Raw genomic sequence first — 22344 nt, forward strand, 5'->3', positions numbered from 1 at the left:
TGGGCTGATGCAGTTTATAAAACCCAGCCTCCTAGCCATGGAGCAGATGGAGAAAGCGGGACAGTGGATCTGGAGACGCAGAGAATATCCAGCTCTCCTGAGAGTCAGCAGTGGCTGGATTATAACATCATAAACTTGGGGACAGAGGCGACAGAGGGCAGAAGATAAGGGACTGCTCGGAGCCGTTGCTGGTTCTTCCCCCTCCCACCTGTAATCCCTTCCTGAGGGCCAGCTGGTTCTGCCTGTGCACTGAGATTCTTTGAATTTGTAATACGTTTGTTTTGCTTAAGCTGCCTCCAGTCAAGTTTTTGTTTCTTACAACCAAAGAATATTTACTTAACAATATGGAAGAATGAAAAAATATTTAGGGAATATTTATAGGTATAGAGATACCAACAATAAAAATGAATTAATTGCAAAGCAACACTGGTTCACACCAATGTAGCAGTGATACAAAGGAGAGAACAGTGAATAGAATGGTTGGCAATGAACCAGACCTGCCGTATAAGCATACGTCTACAGGCCAGAAAAAGAGTCTTCGTCTGCTCAGGCCGCTGGACAAATACCACAGACTGGGAGCCTTAGACAGCAAACATTTCTCTCTCACAGTTCTGAAGCCTGGGAAGCCCAAGATCAAGGTGCCGGCAGATCTGGTGCCTGGTGAGAACCTGCTTCCTGGTTGGTTGGTGGATGGCCATCCTCTCGTTGGACACTCACATGGAGAGAGCAGAGACAGGAAGTAAGCTCTCTCGGGTTTTCTATATAAAGGCAAGAACCCCACCATGAGAACTGCACTCTCCTGACTCGATCACCTCCCAAAGGTTGCATCTCCAAATACCATCACATCGGGGATTAGGGGATCGACATACGAATTTGGGGAGGACACAAATTCAGTCCAGTGCTAACAGTATTCAACAGTGTGGAGAAAACTGGTGTGTGTGGAGGGAAAACTAAATCAGAGCCTCCCCCGTCTCACAGATACACGGAAAAGAATTCAAAATGGATTACAGCAGCAGCTTTCAAGTGTCTTACCCACAGAAACATGTTTTAGATTGCAACCTAACATATATGCCCCTCTAAAACAATCACTCTCATCTACATGCAACGTATTAATGTTTTATAGCATTTATTTTTTCCACTTGGAAAAATAGTGGTTACAACCAACTTTATTTCACATGGATTGATAAATCACAACCAGTTACTAGAAAGGTAAATGTGGGGGCAGGGGAGATAAAGAGGACTAGAACAAAATACAAGGAGTATCTTCCTAGGGGAAAGGTTTTTTAAGCTTAAAAATAAGAAAACCATAAAGGAAAATAGTATCATACAAAAAATGAAAAGGCAAGTCGGGGGAAAATATCTGTGGCATGTTTGGCAAGGGATGAATATCTTTAATAAATAAAAAGTCTTTACAGATAAATAAGACAATCCCTTTAAGCAAAGACAAGGACCTGAATTTGCAAGTCTAAAGAAAGAAAGAGTCTTAAAAAAAAAAAAAAAAATCAATACAACCTTTCTGGAAAAGGATTTAGCAAATTTCATGTCTGAAGAGAATATTCATGTATTTTATTAACTAACGCTATTCCTAAGAATACCTCATAAGGATACATTTAAAAAGAAATACAAAACGTGGGCAAAATGTTCACTGTAGCGTTACTTACAACAAATTTAAAGTAGAACATGATGGAATACTAAAAACCACAGATAGCATTATTTCAAAGGGTAATTAATAATATTAATGTGACAAAGAATAAAATGAACAAATGTTAGGATTCCAATTTCTTAAGAAAAATGTGTGCGCACCCATGCAAAGAGAAAAAGATTTATTTTTTTTATTTTTATTTTTTTTAAAGAGAAAAAGATTTAAAGGAGATACTCCAAACAGTATAAACGGTTATCTGTTAATATAATTTTATTTTCCTTCCTTATGCTTTTTGGTATTTTCCAAAATTTACTCAATGGATGCCATTGTTTTTAAAACAATAGGGTTTAAAAATACATTAAAGAAAAGGGGGTGGGAGGGGTGCCTGGGTGACTCAGTCTGTTACGTGACTCTTAATCTCAGCTCAGGTCATGATCTCATGGTTCCTGATCTCATGATCTCACTGTGCACTGACAGTGTAGAACCTGCTTGGGATTCTCTCTCCCTCTGCCCCACTCCCCTACTCGTGCACTCGCTCTTTCTCTCAAAAAACAAACAAAAGGGAAAAGGAAAAACAAATCGGTTAAAATCGTCCACGTATATTTTACCACAATAAAGAAGGGGAGGCAGACTTTGCTAGGTTGAAAATACTTAACAAGGTCAAAGTTTGGCTGAAAATGGCAAGTTTATTTCTTAGGTGTAACTGCATGGTGATGGTGCCCATGGTCAGGAGGAAGCTGTCCACTAAATTATTAGAATGTACCCTAACCAGCTGTCCTAAGTGGGTGGGTGCCTGAGGAGGCCCAGAACACCTGCGTTCCAACCACAGTAACTGTCCCATTAAAAGCAGGATCAGTATGAAGTGAAGGGCCCAGAGCAAGGTGAGGAAAGCCTAGAATTCCAACCCCTTCACAATGTAGACTACACACTGCCCGTTACACCAGCTAGTAAAACCATCCAATTCATTGCTTATTCCAATTTCACACTCTGGTTCAAAGACAATCTTCTAATTATAAAGCCAGCTTACTCTGTGGCTTTCCTGTGCAGAAAGACAGGTCTCCACCAAACTTGAACACGCTACTCCGCTTGAGAGATATGCTTCTCACTGTAAATACACCATTTAAATACCAATCTTTCCTAGAAGCCTTGTTAACTTTTTCACTTCACGAAATTGCATCACTTCTAAGGGCAAAGGCAATTAGTTTCTGAACCTGCGAAGCTTTGGCCCAGTTTTGCAACATCGTGACCACACAGGGCCAGCTAAGGCAGCTAGCTGCCACATGGCCTCAGTCTTCAGGGATTGCAGAAGGCCAGGCACCACCATGCCCCTTCGCCTCTTTCTAACTGGAACAAAACACGCTACGGTGGGGCCAAGGGTCTAACAAAATGCTTTCATACCTACTTACTTCCATCAGGAAATCCCTTCACTTCAGCGGCCAGTTACGTATAGTTATTTCCTCCCCCTTTGAGTGATCATTACCTACAAAGAATATGCCAGGCAACTTTTAAAGTGGTGATTTTCAACCTCGGGGTTTTTCATTTGACATTCCTCGCGTGCATTTATAATCGCCTTGTTCCTCTCAGAACTACCTTCCTATCAAAAACTATCCACAAAGTACTTGCGAAGTACGCTCAATCTGGTTTTCTCACAGCCAGTCAGCCAGCATTGTACAAAAGAGACAGAATACCATCTATCCCACACTTGTGCCAGACTGTGCCTGCTAATCTGTCTACACGACTACAGACTCTCATTCTACATTTTCTGATCTGGTATACAAATTGTGGACACAAAATGGGTTAGCACAAAGGACAGTGCTGAGGTGCCGTAAAGGAAAGAACACATTATATTAAAAAGCAAGTTTGGGGGGGGGGGGTGCCGAGGGGGCGCCTGGGTGGCTCAGTCAGTTAAGCGTTCGACTTCAGCTCAGGTCATGATCTCACGGTTCGTGGGTTCAAGCCCCGCGTTGGGCTCTATGTTAACGGTTCAGAGCCTGGAGCCTGCTTTGGATTCTGTGTCTCCCTCTGTCTCTGCCCCTCCCCGGCTTGTGCTCGGTCTCTCAAAAATGAATAAATGTAAAAAAAAAAATTTTTTTTAATAAATAAAGATAAATAAAATCTTAGGGGCACCTGGGTGGCTCAGTTGGTTAAGCGTCCAACTCAATTTTGGCTCAGATCATGATCTCACAGTTCGTGAGTTTGAGCCCCTCCCTGCCTATTGTGGGGCTCTGTCCTGGCAGTGTGGAGCCTGCTTGGGATTTTCTCTCCACCCCGCCCCAATCATGCTCTCTCTCTCTCTCAAAAAAAATCAACAAACTTAAAAAAAAATGTATTTCCTTCCTTAAAAAAAAATTGTACACCTGAGTTGCCTTCAAAGAAGGGATCAACAAATGGTCATGAAGGGCATCGTAAAAAACACCATGGCCTGGGAGGACACACCAGTAATATCACCTACAGTTGAAAGAATCACAGCTGAAGGTTGTCATGAATTCAGATTTCAAGAGAATGAAGAGTAAATAAACATCAGCCCCTCCTACTCCATGGTCACGCTTTCTTGGATGCGTTCCTTGAAGTTTCTCTTCTCGTACTCGGAACCTGAAGCCCCAGGCCTGGGTGCTCTTCCTATGTCCAAGTGCTCTATGGGAAGCTCACGCAGTCTTGTGGCTTAACTGTCACATACATGTCAATACCAAACCTACACCTCCATCTCACTTTCGCCAAGTCAACTGGGTAGGTATGTGCCTAATTACACATCTAGAACTCAACATGTCCAAAACTCAATTCCTGATTTACTTTTCTAAACTTGCTCTGCCCATAGCATCATCCAGGTGCTCCAGCAAAATACACTGGGGAGTCTTCAGTGACTCATCCTCTCTCATACCTCACAAGAAATCCAATTAGCTCTGATTTTAAAACAATCCCAGAAACCAACCAAACCCAGACTACCACAATGGTCTAAGTCACCATCATCTCTCACTTGGATTACTGCCAAAGCATCCTCCTGGTCTCTGCCTATTAGAATACAACTTCTCAATTTCTCAACATACCACCAGAATGATACAAAATTCTCAACACATAAGCCAGACAGCACTCCTCTGCCCAAACACTGCAACTTTATCAGTGAGAGCACAACCACTCCCAACAATGGCCTGCAAGGCCCTATGAAACCTGACTGCTCCTTACCTCTGCTAACCTCTTGATGTACTCTCCCTGTCTCATTGACCATCTCGCTGCAACACAATCACAGGCAGGTGCTGGCCACAGGGCTTTTGCTCAGGCAGTTTCCTCACCTACAACACTCTTCTCCAGATACCCACTTGCTAACTCCCTCACCCCTCCTGGTCTATATTCAAACCTCACCTTCTCAACAAACCCTACCCTGATCATGTATTTAATTCTGCAGCCTACACTCTCCCACCCCCAACTCCCCCCAAGTCACCATCTAACGTACTACATAGAATTTACTTGCTCTTACACATTGTGTTTGCCTATCTCTCTGGTAGAACACAGCTTCTCAGGACAGAATTCAGTGATGTATGCCAAGCAACTACATAATCCCTGGCACAGAGTAGGCACAATCAATCAGTATTTGTTGAATGAATGAATGTAGAATGCTGAGAGTTAATTTCCATAGGGAACAGCCTTATATCAATATACCCAGTGTTCTCACTGCCACGATTCCACTTCTGCGCCCCAAGAGCCCCGCTGCACTAAAACTTCAAAAGTCCCAAACCTAAGTTTGATACCTACTTACATCAAAACATATACTCTGTATATTCATCTACACCCAAAGACTTCTTTACAAATTAATCTGATACCCCTACCTATTTAGTATTCTTGCCAAAAACATTTAAACCAGAATCTAACCAAAAGGAAACAATCAGACGAATCCAGATGGTACAACATTTCTCCAACACAGCCTTATTTATGGGTATCATTTACATATCAAAATCATGACACACACACACAAAGGGGGATATTCTGGATTAACAGAGCAGTAACCACAACCAAATACAATGTGTTAATCCTTGATCATGAATGTAGGGTTAACTTTTCAAAATAAAAGCTTGGGAGGAAAAATTAATCTCAGAAAAGACGACACCACACACACAAAACGCAGTTGCCCTGGATTAGGAGTGGAACGACAATGGTGAAAAACACCATGAAACTAGAAACGTCTTTGAAACAAGCCTAATTAAGCCCCGGGTTTGTCTAACCCCAACAATAATTAGTAAGCAATCACTACACACGTGGTCCTTTACTTCTCCCGGGAGAGTCAGGTGCAGGGAAACCACGACCACCACTGTAGCCTCGGGCTGTGGGAGCACGACTCAGCCAGCGGGGCTGCATCCCAACTCAAAGTTCCTGGTTCTTTCACTTCGTTACAAATTCCAGGTTTTCCAACAAACCCTGAGAGTGTACCTATTAACGCTAGCGGAGTAGGATCACTTTCTTGAAACCTTCACACAAGCCCAAATAGGTGGCTGTGTTCCTCTACATACACCACAAGACAAGACTGGGTAAAGATGAATATTTATTCACTTTACAAAGAGAATGGTATTAAATTGCCATAAACAGTTCCATTTATAGACAAATATAACTGTACATTACACCAGTAGCTGGCTCAAACTTGTTTCCCAAGATGCCTATATGGCTCCGGCTCCATTAGTTGAGCACAGAAATCTCTTGTCCTGCCACTGGTGTTAAAAAGTCCCTCAGAGATCATGGTTTTGTGTTTTACATATTCACAGGTGGTAAAAATAAACCCATCTCCCCAGCCCTCCCTTAGAGTTGAGCTCCCATCTGCATGTTCCCTAGAGAGCACTAAACAAATACTGGCTCATTCTTTAAAATTAAAAAAAAAAAAAAAAAAAAAAAAAAAGTACTGATAATTTGAAAAGGCTTTTGTTGCACACCAAAATACTTATTTATAGATACATAAAAAAATCTTGAGTCAGATTTATTATTTTAAAGGTAAACAGATACCCTAACACTGCCAAGAGTGGGTAATGAAAAGGAAGGAAAACATTAAATTACTGAATTATAAAAATATTTTCTTTGGAAAAAAATTCCAACAAGGTTATCATTAATATCTAAAACCAAAGAGAAAAAAATAAACAATTGTTCTTTGATCCATTAGTAATTTAAATAAAAGTGAAAACCTCTTCAAAAGCAGCTATAACTGAATTTTTTAAAAAGTTGCAAGTAATGGATACTTCTAAATCTATACACTGATGATTCTTTACAGGCAACTTGCAGTCAAGAAAAATCCTTAATATGGCTAATTCTTTAGTTTTTTTAATTACCATAATTTTTTGTGTGTTTTAAAAAAATATTCCACATGACAGATTAAAAAATAAATGGCTGTTTAGGGGAAGCACTCCAAATATTCAGCCTGACTCAAATCAGATCACCACCATTCACAGACAAGCTAGGGAAACTGATATTTAATTTTTAAAATCGCAACCGTTTTTACTATGAATCTTTAGTCATCCCTTCATATTTTATGAAAATGTACCAAATTAAAAATTGTTTTCACTAGTGCTGCTTCATATCTGGATTTGACGAGAGATACCGACCTGAGATAAGAGCTGACTCCTTCACAAAGTCCAGTTCTTGAAACCCTACAAGGGAAAGGTCTTCATCTTCACTCCTGTCAATTCTTGGTATAACCAACCATACTAGGATATTATATTATAAAAATATACCATATATTGGACACTCATGTCAGTACATTGCAGAAAATGTGTCTATTTACTGTGTAAAGTTTATTAACATTTGAATGAAACACTCTTATTTACACAGCTAAGTCTGGGGCGCTCAGGACAGCAAGATGGCATGGGAACCACCATGAGGAACTTGGAAATGTGCAACGGTCCTTGGCATCCGTCCCAGAGACAACCCTCCCAGGAGAACTCGGCAGCACTGGGCAAGGTGAGCCAGAGATTACATAGTTCCATTGGCTTCTTTTCCATCTTCATTCTTCTTCACTTTCATTTTCAGGATCTAAATCAGAGTCTCCATTTAATTCCTTCTCACTTGCCACATCTCTGTCCTCACCATTTTCCTCGTCCTTTTCTTCAGCATCTTCCTCTTCCTCTTCCTCCTCTTCATCAACATCCTCATCTTTTTCACTTTCTTTATCTTCCTCATCTTCATCCCAATTATCCTGGTAGAAATATATTAAAAAAGGAAAGCATTCATTAAGCCCTCGTTCTTACAGAACACAAGGATATAAAAGCAGATTTATGTAACAGGAAACAAATCACTCACATCAGAATCCTTCTCTATTTCATCATCTGACTCCTCTTCAGAAGACTCTACAAGGAGAAAACCCAACCTTAAGTTTGTAATCAACAAGCAGAGGGCAGAGCCCTAAAAACTAAATAGAATCAGATTCCTGAATGTACTTTTAGAAATATATTCAGCTATCATCCACCTAAGAAGTAACATTAAGTTATTAATACTCTTATTTGCATAAAAGTACATTTATTGTTTTATTCCACCAAGATCTCACTGAGTAGGACAAAGTACCAAAACCTTAACAAAATCCATCCTTAAAAACTTAAGCCAAGCATGTGGAGAAACGGAAACCCTCATGCACTATTGGTAGAAATGCAAATTGGTACTGGCATTACTGAAAACAGTATGGAGGCTCTCCAAGAAATTAACAATAAAACTACCAGATGACCCATCAATTATGCTGCTGGGTAGATGTCGAAGGAAACAAAGTCAGGATCTCAAAGAGATACCTGCACCCCCATGTTCACTGCAGCATTATTTACAACAGCCAAGACACAGAAACAACCTAAGAGTCCACTGATGGAATGGATGGATGTTTAAAAAAAATGTGGTACACATTCAGCCACTGAACTCAGCTATTAAATATCATTCAGCTTTTTAAAAAAGGAAATCATCCCATTTATGACAACATGGATAGACCTTGAGGGTACTGGGCTAAGTTCAGTAAGTCTGACAGAGAAAAATAAATACTGTATGATCTCACTTATGTGTGCAATCTAAACAACACAAAACTTACAGAGAAGAGACTGGTGGTTGCCAGACATGGGGAATGGAGGGTAGGGAGAAAGGAGTGAAAATTAAAAGATACAAGCTTCCAGTTAGAAAATAAAGAAGTCCTGCGGATATAATGTACAGCATGGTGACCACAGTTAACAATACTGTACGGTTTATTTGAAAGCTGCTAAGAGAATAAAAAAAGTTCTCATTGTTAGGGGGGGAAAATGCAACTATGTACGGTGATGGATGTTAATTAAATATATTATGGTGGCCATTTCGTAATACATACATATATCAAATCATTATGTTGCACACCTAAAAAAAATATAATGTCATGGGTAAATTGTATCTCAATAAAATTTGGGAAAATGCACATGAAGTCTAATTAATTCAGGTATGCTTTTATGTCCTTCAGTTATGTTCTGTAATTTTCTCTATATAAAGGTTTGTTTCATTTTTTAGATATATTTCTAGGGACTTCATAGTTTTGATTGCTGCTATGAATGAGCTCTTTTTCCTAATAGATTTCCTGACTGGGACACATGTTAGTAGACACACAATATGTTACTGGAACATAATAATGCTACTGATTCCGATTCCTTTTTGCTGATCTTGATATCCAGTAAACTTACTTCCTTATCTCATTCATGATGGTATAACTGTAGATTCTGCCGCATTTTCTAAGTTGTGATGGTTAACAACTGCCAAGTCCAATGTTCTAGAATTCACTTCTTTCATACAGTACTAGGCAGGATATCCAGAAGCAATAAAAAGTACATTATTGTCTAGTTCCTGACTTTATGGGAATGCTTCCAAACTCTGCCTTGATACAGATTAAGAGAATTCCTTTAAATTTGGAGGTTGCTTAGATTATCAATAATGACATAAAGACTGAATTTTATGGAATTCTTTTTCTAGATCTATTCGTATATAGTGTTCTATTAATCGGTTAATGTAGTAACTACATTAATAAATCCTTGATGCTAAATTGTCTTACAATCTTTAAATAAATTCTACTTGGTATTTTAGTTAAGCACTTCTATAATCTGCTACTCAGGATATTTGAAGATGGTCTAAAATGTTGTTTTCTTAATATCCTTATCTGGTTTTGACTCATAAAATGCCAAAATTGTTTGTAACAAAAATGACTTATTCCTTGAAAGACTATCAAAATTCACCTATAAAAACTCTATGCCTGGCATCTTTGAGCAAATGCTTTGATTAAACCAATTTTAGGGCCATCAGCTTATTCAAGGTTTCTAGTTCTTTTTATTTAGTCAACTTTGGTCATTGATGTTTCCTAAGAAATTACCTATTGTCATCTAGGGTCATAATGTGCTGGCCTGAAGTTTGTTCACAGTGTTCTCCTACTTCTGTTCATCTCTTCCATACCTAATGCCCTTTTTTGTTACTCTATTGTATTTGTGCCTTCTCTTTTCTCACTTGATCGTATTTTGCCACAGAAGGTGTGCCAAGCATGATCTTATTCACATTCATGTTCTTTAAAATAAGATAAGAGAATTCAAAGTTAAAAGATGAATGTTCCAATTCTAAATTCTACACTGCCCCCAAACCTTACCTTCCTCATATACCAATTTTGCCTTTTGCTCAGGACAAGTCATTCCCTTTGATTTCTCTGAAGCTGTGACCTGAAAGACAATACAGTTTTATCATGAAACAGAGTACACAGATATTTCAAGTATCGCAACCCCCACCACACTCCACCTTCCTCACAGTAAACTCGCCCTCAACCACTACGGTGGATGGCCTTAATACGATAGTCAAATACAGAGCAAAGAGCAAATTTGCCAAATACGATAAAGAATTACTCTGTAAAAGTTGAAAAACCCTGTAAGGTGATCAGAATTTCTTTCTGTGCCTGGAACTTGTTGTTCATAGCACAACTGTCCTAAGCATATTAACAACTGAAATAGGATAGTGAGAACCCCTCCGGAAAACAGGCATAATTAGGTTTACTTACAATCGAATACATAACATCTCCGAGTTATTAACATTTATCAATTTCTTGCTGAAACACACGGCTTTCAATTCCTCCCTGTATTCCTATCACATCCAAAGTTTAGCACAAAACAATTTGATTTACTCACTTGAGTAATCAGAAGAATAAGCTTTCCATGAAGGTGGGAGAGTTTCTGAAAAGTTTTTACTCTGCTTTCCATTAACTGGTATAGTGTCCCCAGCTGGGGTACCAGATCAGGCAACTAGGGAGGGAAAAAAGATGATGTCATACCATCATGACAAAGTATAAATAACAAACATCCAAATCATGCTCAGACACACCCAAGTATTCAGCCACTGCCCCCCAAGTATCTGCTTGCACATCCAGTGGCAGTGTCTGCTTGGGACACAGCCTAACAACATCTCAGATTTTTGTAGGCCTTCAATGTCCTAATGGCAAAAAAAAAACAATGGATTTTGTTAAGTAATGATATAGGGTCAGAAGAAACTGCAAGGTAGTTCAAGAAAAAGCAGGGGAGGGTGCTGTTCTTTGTGCTGATCATGAGGTTTTAGAGAAGGTCAATACAAATGAGACACTGAATAAAAAATAGATATATCCCCGGGGTGCCTGGGTGGCTCAGTAGATTGGGCATCAGACTTCAGCTAAGGTCATGATCTCATGGTTCAGGAGTTCGAGCCTCGCATCGGGCTCTGTGCTGATAGCTCAGAGCCTAGACGCCGCTTCAGATTCTGTGTCTCCCTCTCTCTCTGCCCCTCCCCTGCTTGCACTGTCTCTCTCAAAAATAAACAAACATTAAAAAATATATGCATCCCCACCATATATCTCCGAGATAAAGACGACTTTCCTCTGAAACTTACTCTGACAGTATCGTATTATCTACTTCTACCATAAGTCCTCAGAGCAAGCTGAAGGAAGCTCTTCCCAGTTTCCAGAGACCAGAGACCAGCACAACAGAGCAACACAGTACGAAGCTGACCTTATCGTATTTCAAACATACTCCCTATTAATGAATCCTATGAACCATGCTTAAGGAATTAAAGCACGGACTAAATTGTCCCTCCATAGGAACAAAAAATGGACCCTACTCTGCCCTTTAATTAGCCTTTACTTGTCCTCCTATCACTGACAATTTAGCATAAATAAGAGTATTTCATTTACATGTTAAATAGCAAACAGACACAAAAAGAATAAAACAAAGTTTAACATGATCACATTCCAATTACCATCATCTCTTATTTGTCCCTATTCAGAAGGTAAGTTCCAGGAATATGGGTATCTGAGTGTCTTGTCCATTACTTAAGCCCCATGCCTAGCACAGTCCCTCGGCTTAAAGAAGGTAAAGATACCTGATAAGGAAGGAGGAAAGGAAGGAAATGTAGAAGGAAAACCACTGTTTTCTGAGGTGAGAGAACTCTCGGCAGTCGAGTCCTCTCTATACCACGCTTCTTTGGTCTGTTTTGCCATGACTGTGAACATTACACAACTACTACTCAAGCAGTTCAACCTTAGGAGTTGATTCGGGAATAAATTTCACTACAAGGCCTCCTAGGGCTCTTTTCACTTCTACACAAGTAAATGAGGTCACAAAATAAGTGCTGCCCGGTTTACCAGCCACAGTCCCAAGTCTTGAAGCTTGTGGGACTCTGTGCCTGCCCATCAGATGCCAATCAGCCACTCCACTCACCACTGCCCTCAACTGCCCTCCCAAGATTCTGCAACCTGGGAAACCCAACAGCGTACCTCCCCACATTCTAACATCCTGGCGAATTCTCCCCAGACACAAAGAACACACTGCTGGTTATCCAACTGTTTCTCCCAATTTCAAACTAATAAAGGGGGAAAGGAGCCTGAGACAGAACAAGGGACAAGGGACCAGGCGAAGTTGGATGACACTGTGTTAAGAAAGTAAGAATAGGGGCGCCTGGGTGGCTCAGTTAAGTGTCCAACTTTGGCTCAGGTCATGATGTCACAGTTCATGAGGTCGAGCCTTGCGCTGGGCTCTGCACTGACAGCTAGGAGCCTGGAGACTGCTTCAGATTCTCTCTCACTCTCTCTGCCCCTCCCCTACTCATTCGTGCTCTCTCACACACAAAAATAAACAAACATTGAAAAAAATTGTTTAAAGGAAGAGTAACATTAAGAATTTTCTTAAGAAAACCTATTACATGGCACTAAATAATAAAATTAAAGAAAAAAGTAAATTGGATAATTTTATTTCTAGCTTAAAATATAACTGATTTGATGATGTGGCAAAGAACACAATTCATATTATGACATAAAATTGTTTTTCTGGTGTTGCTTTAAGATTTTATGTTCCATGCTTCCCATTTGCATAGATAATCAAGAGCTTACAGAAGTCCTACAAAATGACATGTATTAAATATTTAATTTCATTTTTACCACAAGCTATTTGTTATTGTCCTGGGACAAGATAGGACAGGGGAGAGATACATACAATGTAAAAAATAATTTTGTGAAACAGGTTACATACATAGAAAACTACATCTAAAGGCTAATATAATAAGTCAGCATGCTACTTTTCTCCTTTCTGTATTTTTTCAAAGTTCTCTACAGAATATATATTACTTTTAAAACCCAGGGCAAAAAAAGAGGCCAATTTACAAAAGGCAACAATGGACATTACTACACCACACACCTGGGGAAAAATAAAATCTTTAAAAGCAGCAGCTGATGGCTGAAGAGCAGTTGGAGAGAGGATGGTTCTATTAACCCCTCAGTTTATAATCTTTATCAAAGCCAACTACAGCTGATGACTTACTGTGGATAGGTAGGATGCATGGACCGTTAACACACATTTTAGCCACTGAACCATTAAAACAGCACTGAAAAAAAGAAAAAAAAACCCAAGTAAACAAATATTCACAAATTCAAAATTAAATACAACTGAGTTGTAATATTAGAAGAATTTAGGCCAAGTGAAGATCCATAAATTGTGTCCTGTGAAAACAACACTACGAAATAAACCACTGACTTCTCATCCCTTCAGACTCCAACAGAGATCTGAAATATACCCATCTCTGGAGGGATTGTGAGGGGGGAGTTACATGGACCGGAAGAGGACAAAACTCCCTTCCCTCTAAAACAATTCAAGAATAAATCCCAGACTTTACTTCATAATTAACAGACAGTAATTATGGGCTCAGTAAACTGGGCTTAACTGACTTTGCATTTTACCCCGAACATCTACTCACTATCAGGTACAAATAGCAAAAGATTTCCATGCCACATTAACAGACAAATACAGACCAAAAAAAATGTATAAGCTCGGCCTAATCGATGAATTATTTGGCTTTTCTTTGTGAGCTCCAAACACTACGGGAGTCTATGAGGGGGAAGAAAACTAAAAGAAAAACTTTATTATATACTGTAGCACCGAAAATACTACACTTAAAGCTTAGGATCTTTGACATACCAACTTCCTATTTATATACTTAATCATCAGATTATTAACAAGAAAGACCCACAAAATTCAGTCATATAAAATACTTCCTTATAATATCTTAGGTTGGGAGAATTCTACAAATGGCAATTTTATATATGATTAGGATGACATCTTAAGACTAATTCATTAAATGACCTAATAATAAAACAAAACACCAAACACGAGTTTCCTAAAAGAAAGGAGAAAACTATACTAAAATCTTAGGAATAAGAATCCTTCAAGTCAGTAGGAAGAGCAATGTCTGACCCTTAAAGAGTCTTCCTACTTAGAATTTGGGGCTACCCACTATGTAATTTCATGCTGTCAGAAATTGCTGTTTTTAACAGTCACCTTTAAAATGTTTATAAAATCAAAGCAATTTAAGTCACCTAAGTATCTTACCTATTAGGATGTCCCTGCAATCTTTTTGTAAGCTGAGGGGGAGAAAAACAGTATTAGCAACAGTACGTCAGAGGCAGCAAATCTGCACCAATTCCCACAATACATAACATCCAGAAGAACAAAGAAAATATAGAAAAGACTATTAGGAAATCACTATTCCTAAACAATTCCTAAATTTCCTAATTCTTCAATGTTCAACAAACATAATCTAGGAATACTTCCCACAATAAGAGTAATTACCTGATAAAAAATCTGGCTAGGATTTATATGAATGAATGTTCAGAAGTGGCAAATCCAGGGCGAGAAAATAATTTGTGGTTGCCAGAAACTGAGCGTAAGGGAGAATGAGGAGTGGCTAACTGGTACAGGATTTTTTTTTTTTTTTTTTTTTTTTTGGTAAGAACTACACAATCTGTGAATATGTTAAAAAAACACTGAATTGTACACGTCAAAGGGGTGAATTTTATAATATGTGAATTATATCTCAATAGAAAAATACACAGAAAAAATATGGATTACGTCCATCTTATTTAAGTAGATCTATCATCTACTCTAAACACTCTGCTTGCTTATATACTGCAAATCCATTTCTCTATACAGATTCTCTTTAATTCACAGTGTAAGGACCTTAAAATGAAAAGAATATTCAGTTACCTCTTGCAACAATGGAATAACAGCATGCAGGGGCATCCTTAATACAGTCCTCTTAATTAGGTTTAAATTCCTAGTCTGAAGTACTTTCTGTGAGAAAATAAAAGAAATATAAAGATAAGCATATTCAGAAGCTAAGGACACTACAGGAGAAACTATCAGTAAAAATGATTTTAAAAACCAAACTACAAACTGAACTTTAGTGAATGACGGCTGCTGGAGGGACTGACTGAAAAATGTTATGTTAATGTCCATGGCTATCAGGCAAGTATAATCTTCAGGAATCAGGGCATTTGATAAACAGATTTCTTCTCTACAAATTTTAAACTTCATGAACAAATTTTTATATAATACAGAACACCTCTATACGTTTAAATACAGATATATGCCACTTTAGAGAAGCTGCCAAACCATCATTACATAAAATTAGAGTTATAACCACGTAAGAGTGAGCAAAACACACTACAATCACACTTAGCAACAAAACTTTTACAATTGTCAACTTTTTGATAAGATTTTAAGCCAATCAAAAGATAGGTTCTTTCTAGTTTCTGGCTATTAAAATATAAAGTTGCTATGACCATTCGTGTACAAGTCTTTATATGAACGTATTTTTGATTCCCCAGGTAAATACCTAGCAGTAGAATGACTGGGTCTTAAGGTAAATAAATCCTTAACTTTTAAGAAGTCGCCAAATTGTTTTCCAAAGTAGCTGTACCATTTTATATCCCCACCACCATGACAGGACATTCCAGCTGCACCACATCCTCCCCAACAGAGGAACTGTCTTTTATGGGTCCATAATGGGTGTGCAGCATCACGTCACTGTCACTTCAGTTTGCTCATCTGTGATGACTAATGACACAGAACACGTTTACATGCACTGATTGGCCATTTGAATTCTTTTGCGAAGGATCTGTTCACACCTTTACCAATGGTTTTTTGACCTGAGTCTCATTATCCAGATGTTTGTGTATTCTGGATATGAATCCTTTGTCTGATGAAGGAGTTGCAAACATTTTTTCCCAGCCTGCAGCTTGCCTTCCCACACTCTCTTAACAGTGTCATTTCAAGAGCAAAAGATTTCAACTTTCATGAAGTCCAAATGACCATTTTTCCTGTAGATGGCTTGCTGGGAAGCCATCTAAGACTTCATCCACAAACGTTTGTGTAGATTTTATCCTGTTTTTTTCTAGAAGTTTTGCAGGTTTTGGTTTTACATTTATGTATTTTGTGTCGACTTTCATGAAGTAAGAGTTGAGATGCGTTTTTTCCCATATGGATATTTGGTTGATTCAGGACCAGTTTTTTCCCATATGGGTATCTGGTTGATTCAGGACCAATTGTTGGGAAGAGTTTACTTTCTCAATTAACTCAAGTTAGTACGTTTATTGAAAATCAATTGTGTGTAGTCTTTTTCTGGACTATTGTGGTTTCTTAATTTATACTTATTTTTCACCAATACCAAACTATCTTGATTACTGTAACTTTATCTTGAAATCAAGTAGGGTAAGTCCTCCAATTTTACTTGGAGATGTTGAAATTTAATTGGGAATGCACTAAAAACACAAATGTGGGGGAAATTCCTCATTTTTAACAGTATTAAATCTTTCAACCTACAAACATGGTTTAGATATCTATATATTTTTATCTTTGTTAATTTCTCTCAATTTTTTAATTTTCAATATAGAGGGAAAGTCATCTTTTATACATTTATCTTAACTTCTTGGTACTACTATAAATGGCACTTTCAAAAATTAAGTAAATTTTTAAAAATCTTAAAATCTCTATCTTTTCTGGGTGCTAATAACTTGGCTTCTCTTCTCTTTTCATAAGCTATAGCCTTTTCTTTTGAGTCAAATTTCCACCTTCCTAAAGCCACAAGTTTAACGTCAAGTTTTCTATGGCATGAAGACACAGGATTCAAAGCAGGCTCCAGGCTCTGAGCTGTCAGCACAGAGCCCTGACACAGGGCTTGCACTCACGAACTGTGAGATCATGACCTGAGCCGAAGCTGGTGTTTAACCGACTGAGCTACTCAGATACCCCTCTAAGGTGGGGATTCTTAACCTCAGTTTTAGTCACATGATGTATCCCTGCCATTGCTACTTCCCTTCTTTCATTCTTTAAGTCCTCCTACTATATTTCATGTGTCCTCATAAGGTCACTTTGGGGAATGGGGAAGACTATTTTTAGGAGAAAAGAGTTTTGTTTTTTTTAACTTGTCTCGCTTTTTATTTTAGAGTGAAGTACAGAATATGTGAATCCATCTCCCAGGCAATACAGTATGGGAAAATCTCTATACTTTTTTTTTAACGGTTATTTTAAGCCCTCACTATAACATTTACAGGTCTTTTCCAGCACCCAATTTTTCAGGATTCTAGTTTCCAATTACTTCTACTTAAGTAATACAATAATGAGAAAGTCTTATGTGTACAATACTTTATAATTTAAGAAGTGCTTCCATAAACATCATTTCATTTGTCCCAAAAACTGTGACACCTAATAAAAGGACACACTGTCAACTTTGAAGTACCAAAAGATTCTAACCTGAATCTCTACAAGCTTTGAGATACAACTACCAGTGTATAGAAAATATGACAGAGGAACATGTTAAATGATACCATTTATTGGGGCGCCTGGGTGGCTCAGTCGGTTAAGTATCTGACTTCAACTAAGGTCATGATCTCGGGGTCCATGAGTTCGAGCCCCGGGTCGGGCTCTATGCTGACATCTCAGAGCCTGGAGCCTGCTTTAGATTCTGTGTGCACCCACCCCGACCCCCCTCCCCCACTCGTGCTCTGTCCCATTCTCTCAAAAATAAACGTTAAAAACAAATTTTTTTAATGACAACATTTATTGGATTAAATGACCCAATAAAATGGAGTTTTGCAGGAGACAAAATACAGACTATGAGGTCTCTATGCAGCTAATAACTCAGCTCCTCTAAAAAAAAAAATTAACTGCAAGAGACAGAAGAGGCATATATCTACCCAATACTGTGTGGACTTCACAGGGATCCTGTTTTAAAGGAAGCAAAAATAAAAACTAAAGAAGTTTATGAGACAATCAGGGATATTTGATGGTCTCTGATGGATATTTGATGGTTTTAAGTAATTACTGTTTATTAGGTGTGATAATAGATCGTGTTTGTTTTTTTTTTAGCGTTTATTTTTGAGAGAGACAGAGACAGTATGAGCAGAGGAGGGGCAGAGAGAAAGGGAGACAGAATCCAGAGCAGGCTCCAGGCTCTGAGAAAGCTGCCAGCACAGAGCCCGACACGGGACTTGAACTCACAAACCGCGAGATCATGACCTGAGCCGAAGTCAGACGCTTAACCAACTGAGCCACCTAGGCACACTGGATTGTGCTTGTTTTTAAAAGGACTTGCTATTGTCAGTGGAACAGGGATTTATTTATGGATAAAATGATGTCTCTAAAAGATATCTTCACTATAATGTGTGGAGACATGTGGGCAGATAAATGAAACCATCACAGACAGACTGGCTAGATTTGATCATTTCTGAAACTGAGTGATGAGTCCATGGTGGTCCACTGTAATAATTTTTTAAATGTTTTGAAATGTTTCTTTAAAAAAAAAAATTGGGAACTGATTTAGTTATACTACTGAGGAAGGTTTCAAAGCACAATCAAGGAGGCAATAACGACAGGTAAGTTAACAGTGTATTTTAAAAACGGTCAGCTGTTTTCTACAGCTTATTTTTCACCTAGATTTCTATGCCATATTAAACTAAAATCCACCTTCCAAATTACATACACTTACAAACTATTTTACAAGCAATCTTAAGTTTTAGGATGTAGTTTCCCCTTTATGCCAAAGTCACCTTAAACACAAATATAAGATATTCCCATTTAGATCAAAATATAAATCAGAAAGATGCTATTCACAGGTTACATATTAAAAGGCATATCAATACTAAGTGGCACCATAATATTGCTGAGTCACTAAGAATAAATGCACTTAAGAAAATGTAAACTGCTTTAATCTAATTAGGCAGTGCTTAAATCCAATTTTTACACTTCAATTTTCTGTACAGATCACTGTTACATTCTGGAATTTAAGGGGACCTAATTAAGTCACTTCATACAAGCAGTCACCAACTTACAAACACACAAATAATAAATGCTTCCCTTATATAAATTTCCAGTATTTTACCTCTAAATACTTCACAAGATAACCCCCAACCCTCTTCAATTTTTCCCCCAAACCTCCTACCCATTGCCAAGGTTCCACCTCACCGCCCCCTCTCACGGCCAGGGGGAAATAAGTTTCTGGAATCCAGAGTAAAAACTCAGGAACGCATTTTCCTACAGAAAAAAATATAAATTGTGATCTAGAATGCTGAGTATTATAATTCAGCTACACTATGTTTATAAAGGCTTTTGTGAACTAAAGCCTAAGACCTAGTAACAATTCAGAACAATATTTCTATGAGAAAATGCATTCCAGGTTCAAAATAATTTAATACAATGCCTTTGTAGGTTGGTGACTGTCTGTATAGTGCCACCAAGTGATATGTATTTGACTAAACTCACAAAATATTAAATTCAAAACAGCTTTATCACATGACTCTTCAGTCTGAGTGTGCTATGTCAATCACTTTCTAAGAAAAATTAACTGTCCTAATTCATTTTAAAAACTGCTATAATACTTACATTTAACATTTCGAAATCATTACTTTCTAATCCTTGTGTGAGAAGAACTGGAAAGCTATTTGTCTGTGGAAGGTCATCCTTCTCTTTCTTTGTATCTATATCCAGTGCTCCCAGGCGCTCTTCAATGCTAACCTACAGAACAGAAATGATCTATTAATGTTAATCTAGACAAGGCCTAAAGTAGCTTGGTCGAATTACTTTGTTCCTATGTCTCAAAAAACAAAAGCACTGACTGGTTCACAATGAAAAACACAAACAAGCTCTTTCTCATTCCAACAAGATCTTACTACCATAAAGCCAATGATGGAGACCAATGTATTATCTGCAATCCAAGGTTCCAGATCCTAGTGATCTGGAAGTGCATGAGAAGTCATGATTTGAAAATGTAATTCATAAAAACATCTCTCTATAGAAGATTCAAAAAATACACAGATCTGGTATCTTATTACTAAAGCACAAGAAAAGACCTATTATCAAAAGAACTTTCCCTTCTAGAGCTACCCCTGGTTATCAGCCTCAGATCTGTAAAAAAGGAAAATTATCAAAAGAAAATGAAAAATAAAGACAACTATGTTCCCAAAACAATTTTTAAAATGTCTTTTCCTATTTTTCATTTTATTAGTTCCAAATGATGATTTTCTAGAAGATGCTCTACTAAATCAAGTTCCCTTGATAAAAGAATCTAAAATTTAAGTGTAAATAAACAGGATGCAATTTGCTACACAAAAACTCAATTGTAGAGAACTTATCTCTTATTAAAACAAGTCTAACAACCATGTTCTGCCCGCCTCTTAGTAACTAAATCAAAATACAAATACTCTGTGACTACTATGGCAAATAGGCTCTGGCAAAGCCTCCTATTTAGGTTAGCATAAAAATCAAAAAAGGCAGGAGGAAATTAAATAATTGGATCTAGGCCAGGTTAAAGAAAGTTGGCACGTTATTTTTAAATACATATACCATGTTACTAAGGAATAATTTTAATGAACTCAGCCCCATCCCCCCCACACACCCTACAAAGGAAGACATTTAAAATCAGGTAAAGAAACATAATCTTTCTCTAATGATAAAACAATTAAAATTTCACATCATTTCGGGTGACACATAAGAAAAAGGTCTACAGAGACAAGTACAGTAACCACAGGAAGGTCTAGGGAGCTGAGAAAAAATGAAGTTTGTAAGCACTTGAAGAGGTTATAGTGATGACTACTTTTAAAGGCCAACACTCAGTAAACTAGCCAGAACTGCTCAGACAGCCAAGAGAAAAGGCATCACTGGAACTCAGCAACATGCGAAACCCAATGGAAATCATCACAGCAAGTCCTGGCTTAAGGTACCGTATTCAATTATGTGACCCAGCTGACTGCTAACAATGGTCAAAACAGCACCCTCTTTAGTTAGTAAGAGTCTGTCTTCTCCATTAACAGTGGCCAAGTAGAAGCCTCGGGTTACAATTTGGAATTTCTGAACCTGTGCTGCTCGGGATGAGAGAGGGAACCAGCAGCAATCTTAGTTAAGTTCCTAAAGTTTCAAGTTTGGCTCTACCCAATAATTTGTTAGTCTCATGAGTAATCTTACATTTCAAACTCAAAAATGGTCAGTGATTCTATTACCTCATTTTCCCCTAATTTCCTCTTGCTCTCTACTTCCTCAGTTTGTGAAGGAGGAGGTTTGATAGCTGCATGATGACCAGGTACCCCAGGCACCAAAACTTTTGCTTCAGAATTCATCACTGGTGTCCTCACCTGTTAAAAAGGAATAGCCGGCAAGTGACAAAGGGAATTATGCCTCAGTCCTTGTAAGATTTAGCCCCAAAGAAAACTAACAGCTTTTAATTGGTTTTTCTACTGGAAAATCTTAACATAATCTTAACATAATTAATTTAATATGATAAGAACTACAGACAAATTTTAATTGAATGTTAGTAAATAAGTTTCCAAATTATAATTTGAAAGTTTATAGTTTTAAGGTTTTCAATAGCACATGAGTAAAAACCAGGAAAAACAACATTTAAAGATTACTTAAAAACATTAGAGAGTGAAGTTGTACATTTTACTACCACCTCCAGTAATCCAGCTTTGCCAGAAATGCTCAGACAGCCAAGAGAAAGGTGTCATCTCTGAAACTCAGCCAGAAGCGAAACCATATATGGATGTCATCATAGCAGGTCTTGGCCTTTTTTTTTTCCTCATTAAACTGCCAAACATGTATCTACATGTAGATGCCATGTTATATTCAAAATAGAAAATCATGATGATAAGCTTAAATATGGTATTTAATTCCAAACCCATCATATAGGGCTTTATATCCTTAAATATAGGATTCCTCCTTTAAATGCTGAAATCAGCAAAATAAGTTATTGACAAATATTGTATTTATTTAATGATCACACACAGGTAAAGGACTAACTCCCAAGTCTTTAACTTTTAGTTGTCTATTCACTCATTCATTCAACAAATCAAAAGCACAGGAAAGAAGTTGTATAATCTTGTTACCTAAAACTTAATCTCACCAATTTGTTAAGATCAAAAG

The 22344-nt window shown here is 37.9% G+C and overlaps 1 protein-coding gene and 2 non-coding genes across 3 annotated transcripts in view; all 3 read right to left on the reverse strand.

Moving 5' to 3' along the window:
• Positions 1-6160: 6160 nt before the first annotated feature.
• The window catches only part of WDR43 (WD repeat domain 43), a 46490-nt gene continuing 30306 nt past the window's right edge, over positions 6161-22344 (reverse strand). Inside the window, exons 10-18 of the mRNA XM_019448533.2 lie at positions 21426-21557; positions 19813-19944; positions 15139-15225; positions 14485-14516; positions 13420-13483; positions 10768-10881; positions 10239-10308; positions 7913-7959; positions 6161-7808 (exon numbers count right to left, since the gene is read on the reverse strand). Coding sequence (XP_019304078.1) covers positions 7617-7808; positions 7913-7959; positions 10239-10308; positions 10768-10881; positions 13420-13483; positions 14485-14516; positions 15139-15225; positions 19813-19944; positions 21426-21557 — 870 coding nt within the window. The 3' untranslated portion in view covers positions 6161-7616. The remainder of the gene's footprint in view (positions 7809-7912; positions 7960-10238; positions 10309-10767; positions 10882-13419; positions 13484-14484; positions 14517-15138; positions 15226-19812; positions 19945-21425; positions 21558-22344) is intronic.
• On the reverse strand, positions 21057-21132 carry LOC128773733 (small nucleolar RNA SNORD53/SNORD92). The gene has a single exon (XR_008418163.1). It is a non-coding gene; the product is annotated as a small nucleolar RNA SNORD53/SNORD92 (small nucleolar RNA).
• Positions 21900-21979, reverse strand: LOC128773732 (small nucleolar RNA SNORD53/SNORD92). Its single transcript, XR_008418162.1, has one exon. It is a non-coding gene; the product is annotated as a small nucleolar RNA SNORD53/SNORD92 (small nucleolar RNA).

This window comes from Panthera pardus, unplaced genomic scaffold (assembly GCF_024362965.1).
Source record: "Panthera pardus isolate Hobbes unplaced genomic scaffold, ASM2436296v1 HiC_scaffold_26, whole genome shotgun sequence".
Classification (NCBI taxonomy): domain Eukaryota; kingdom Metazoa; phylum Chordata; class Mammalia; order Carnivora; family Felidae; genus Panthera; species Panthera pardus.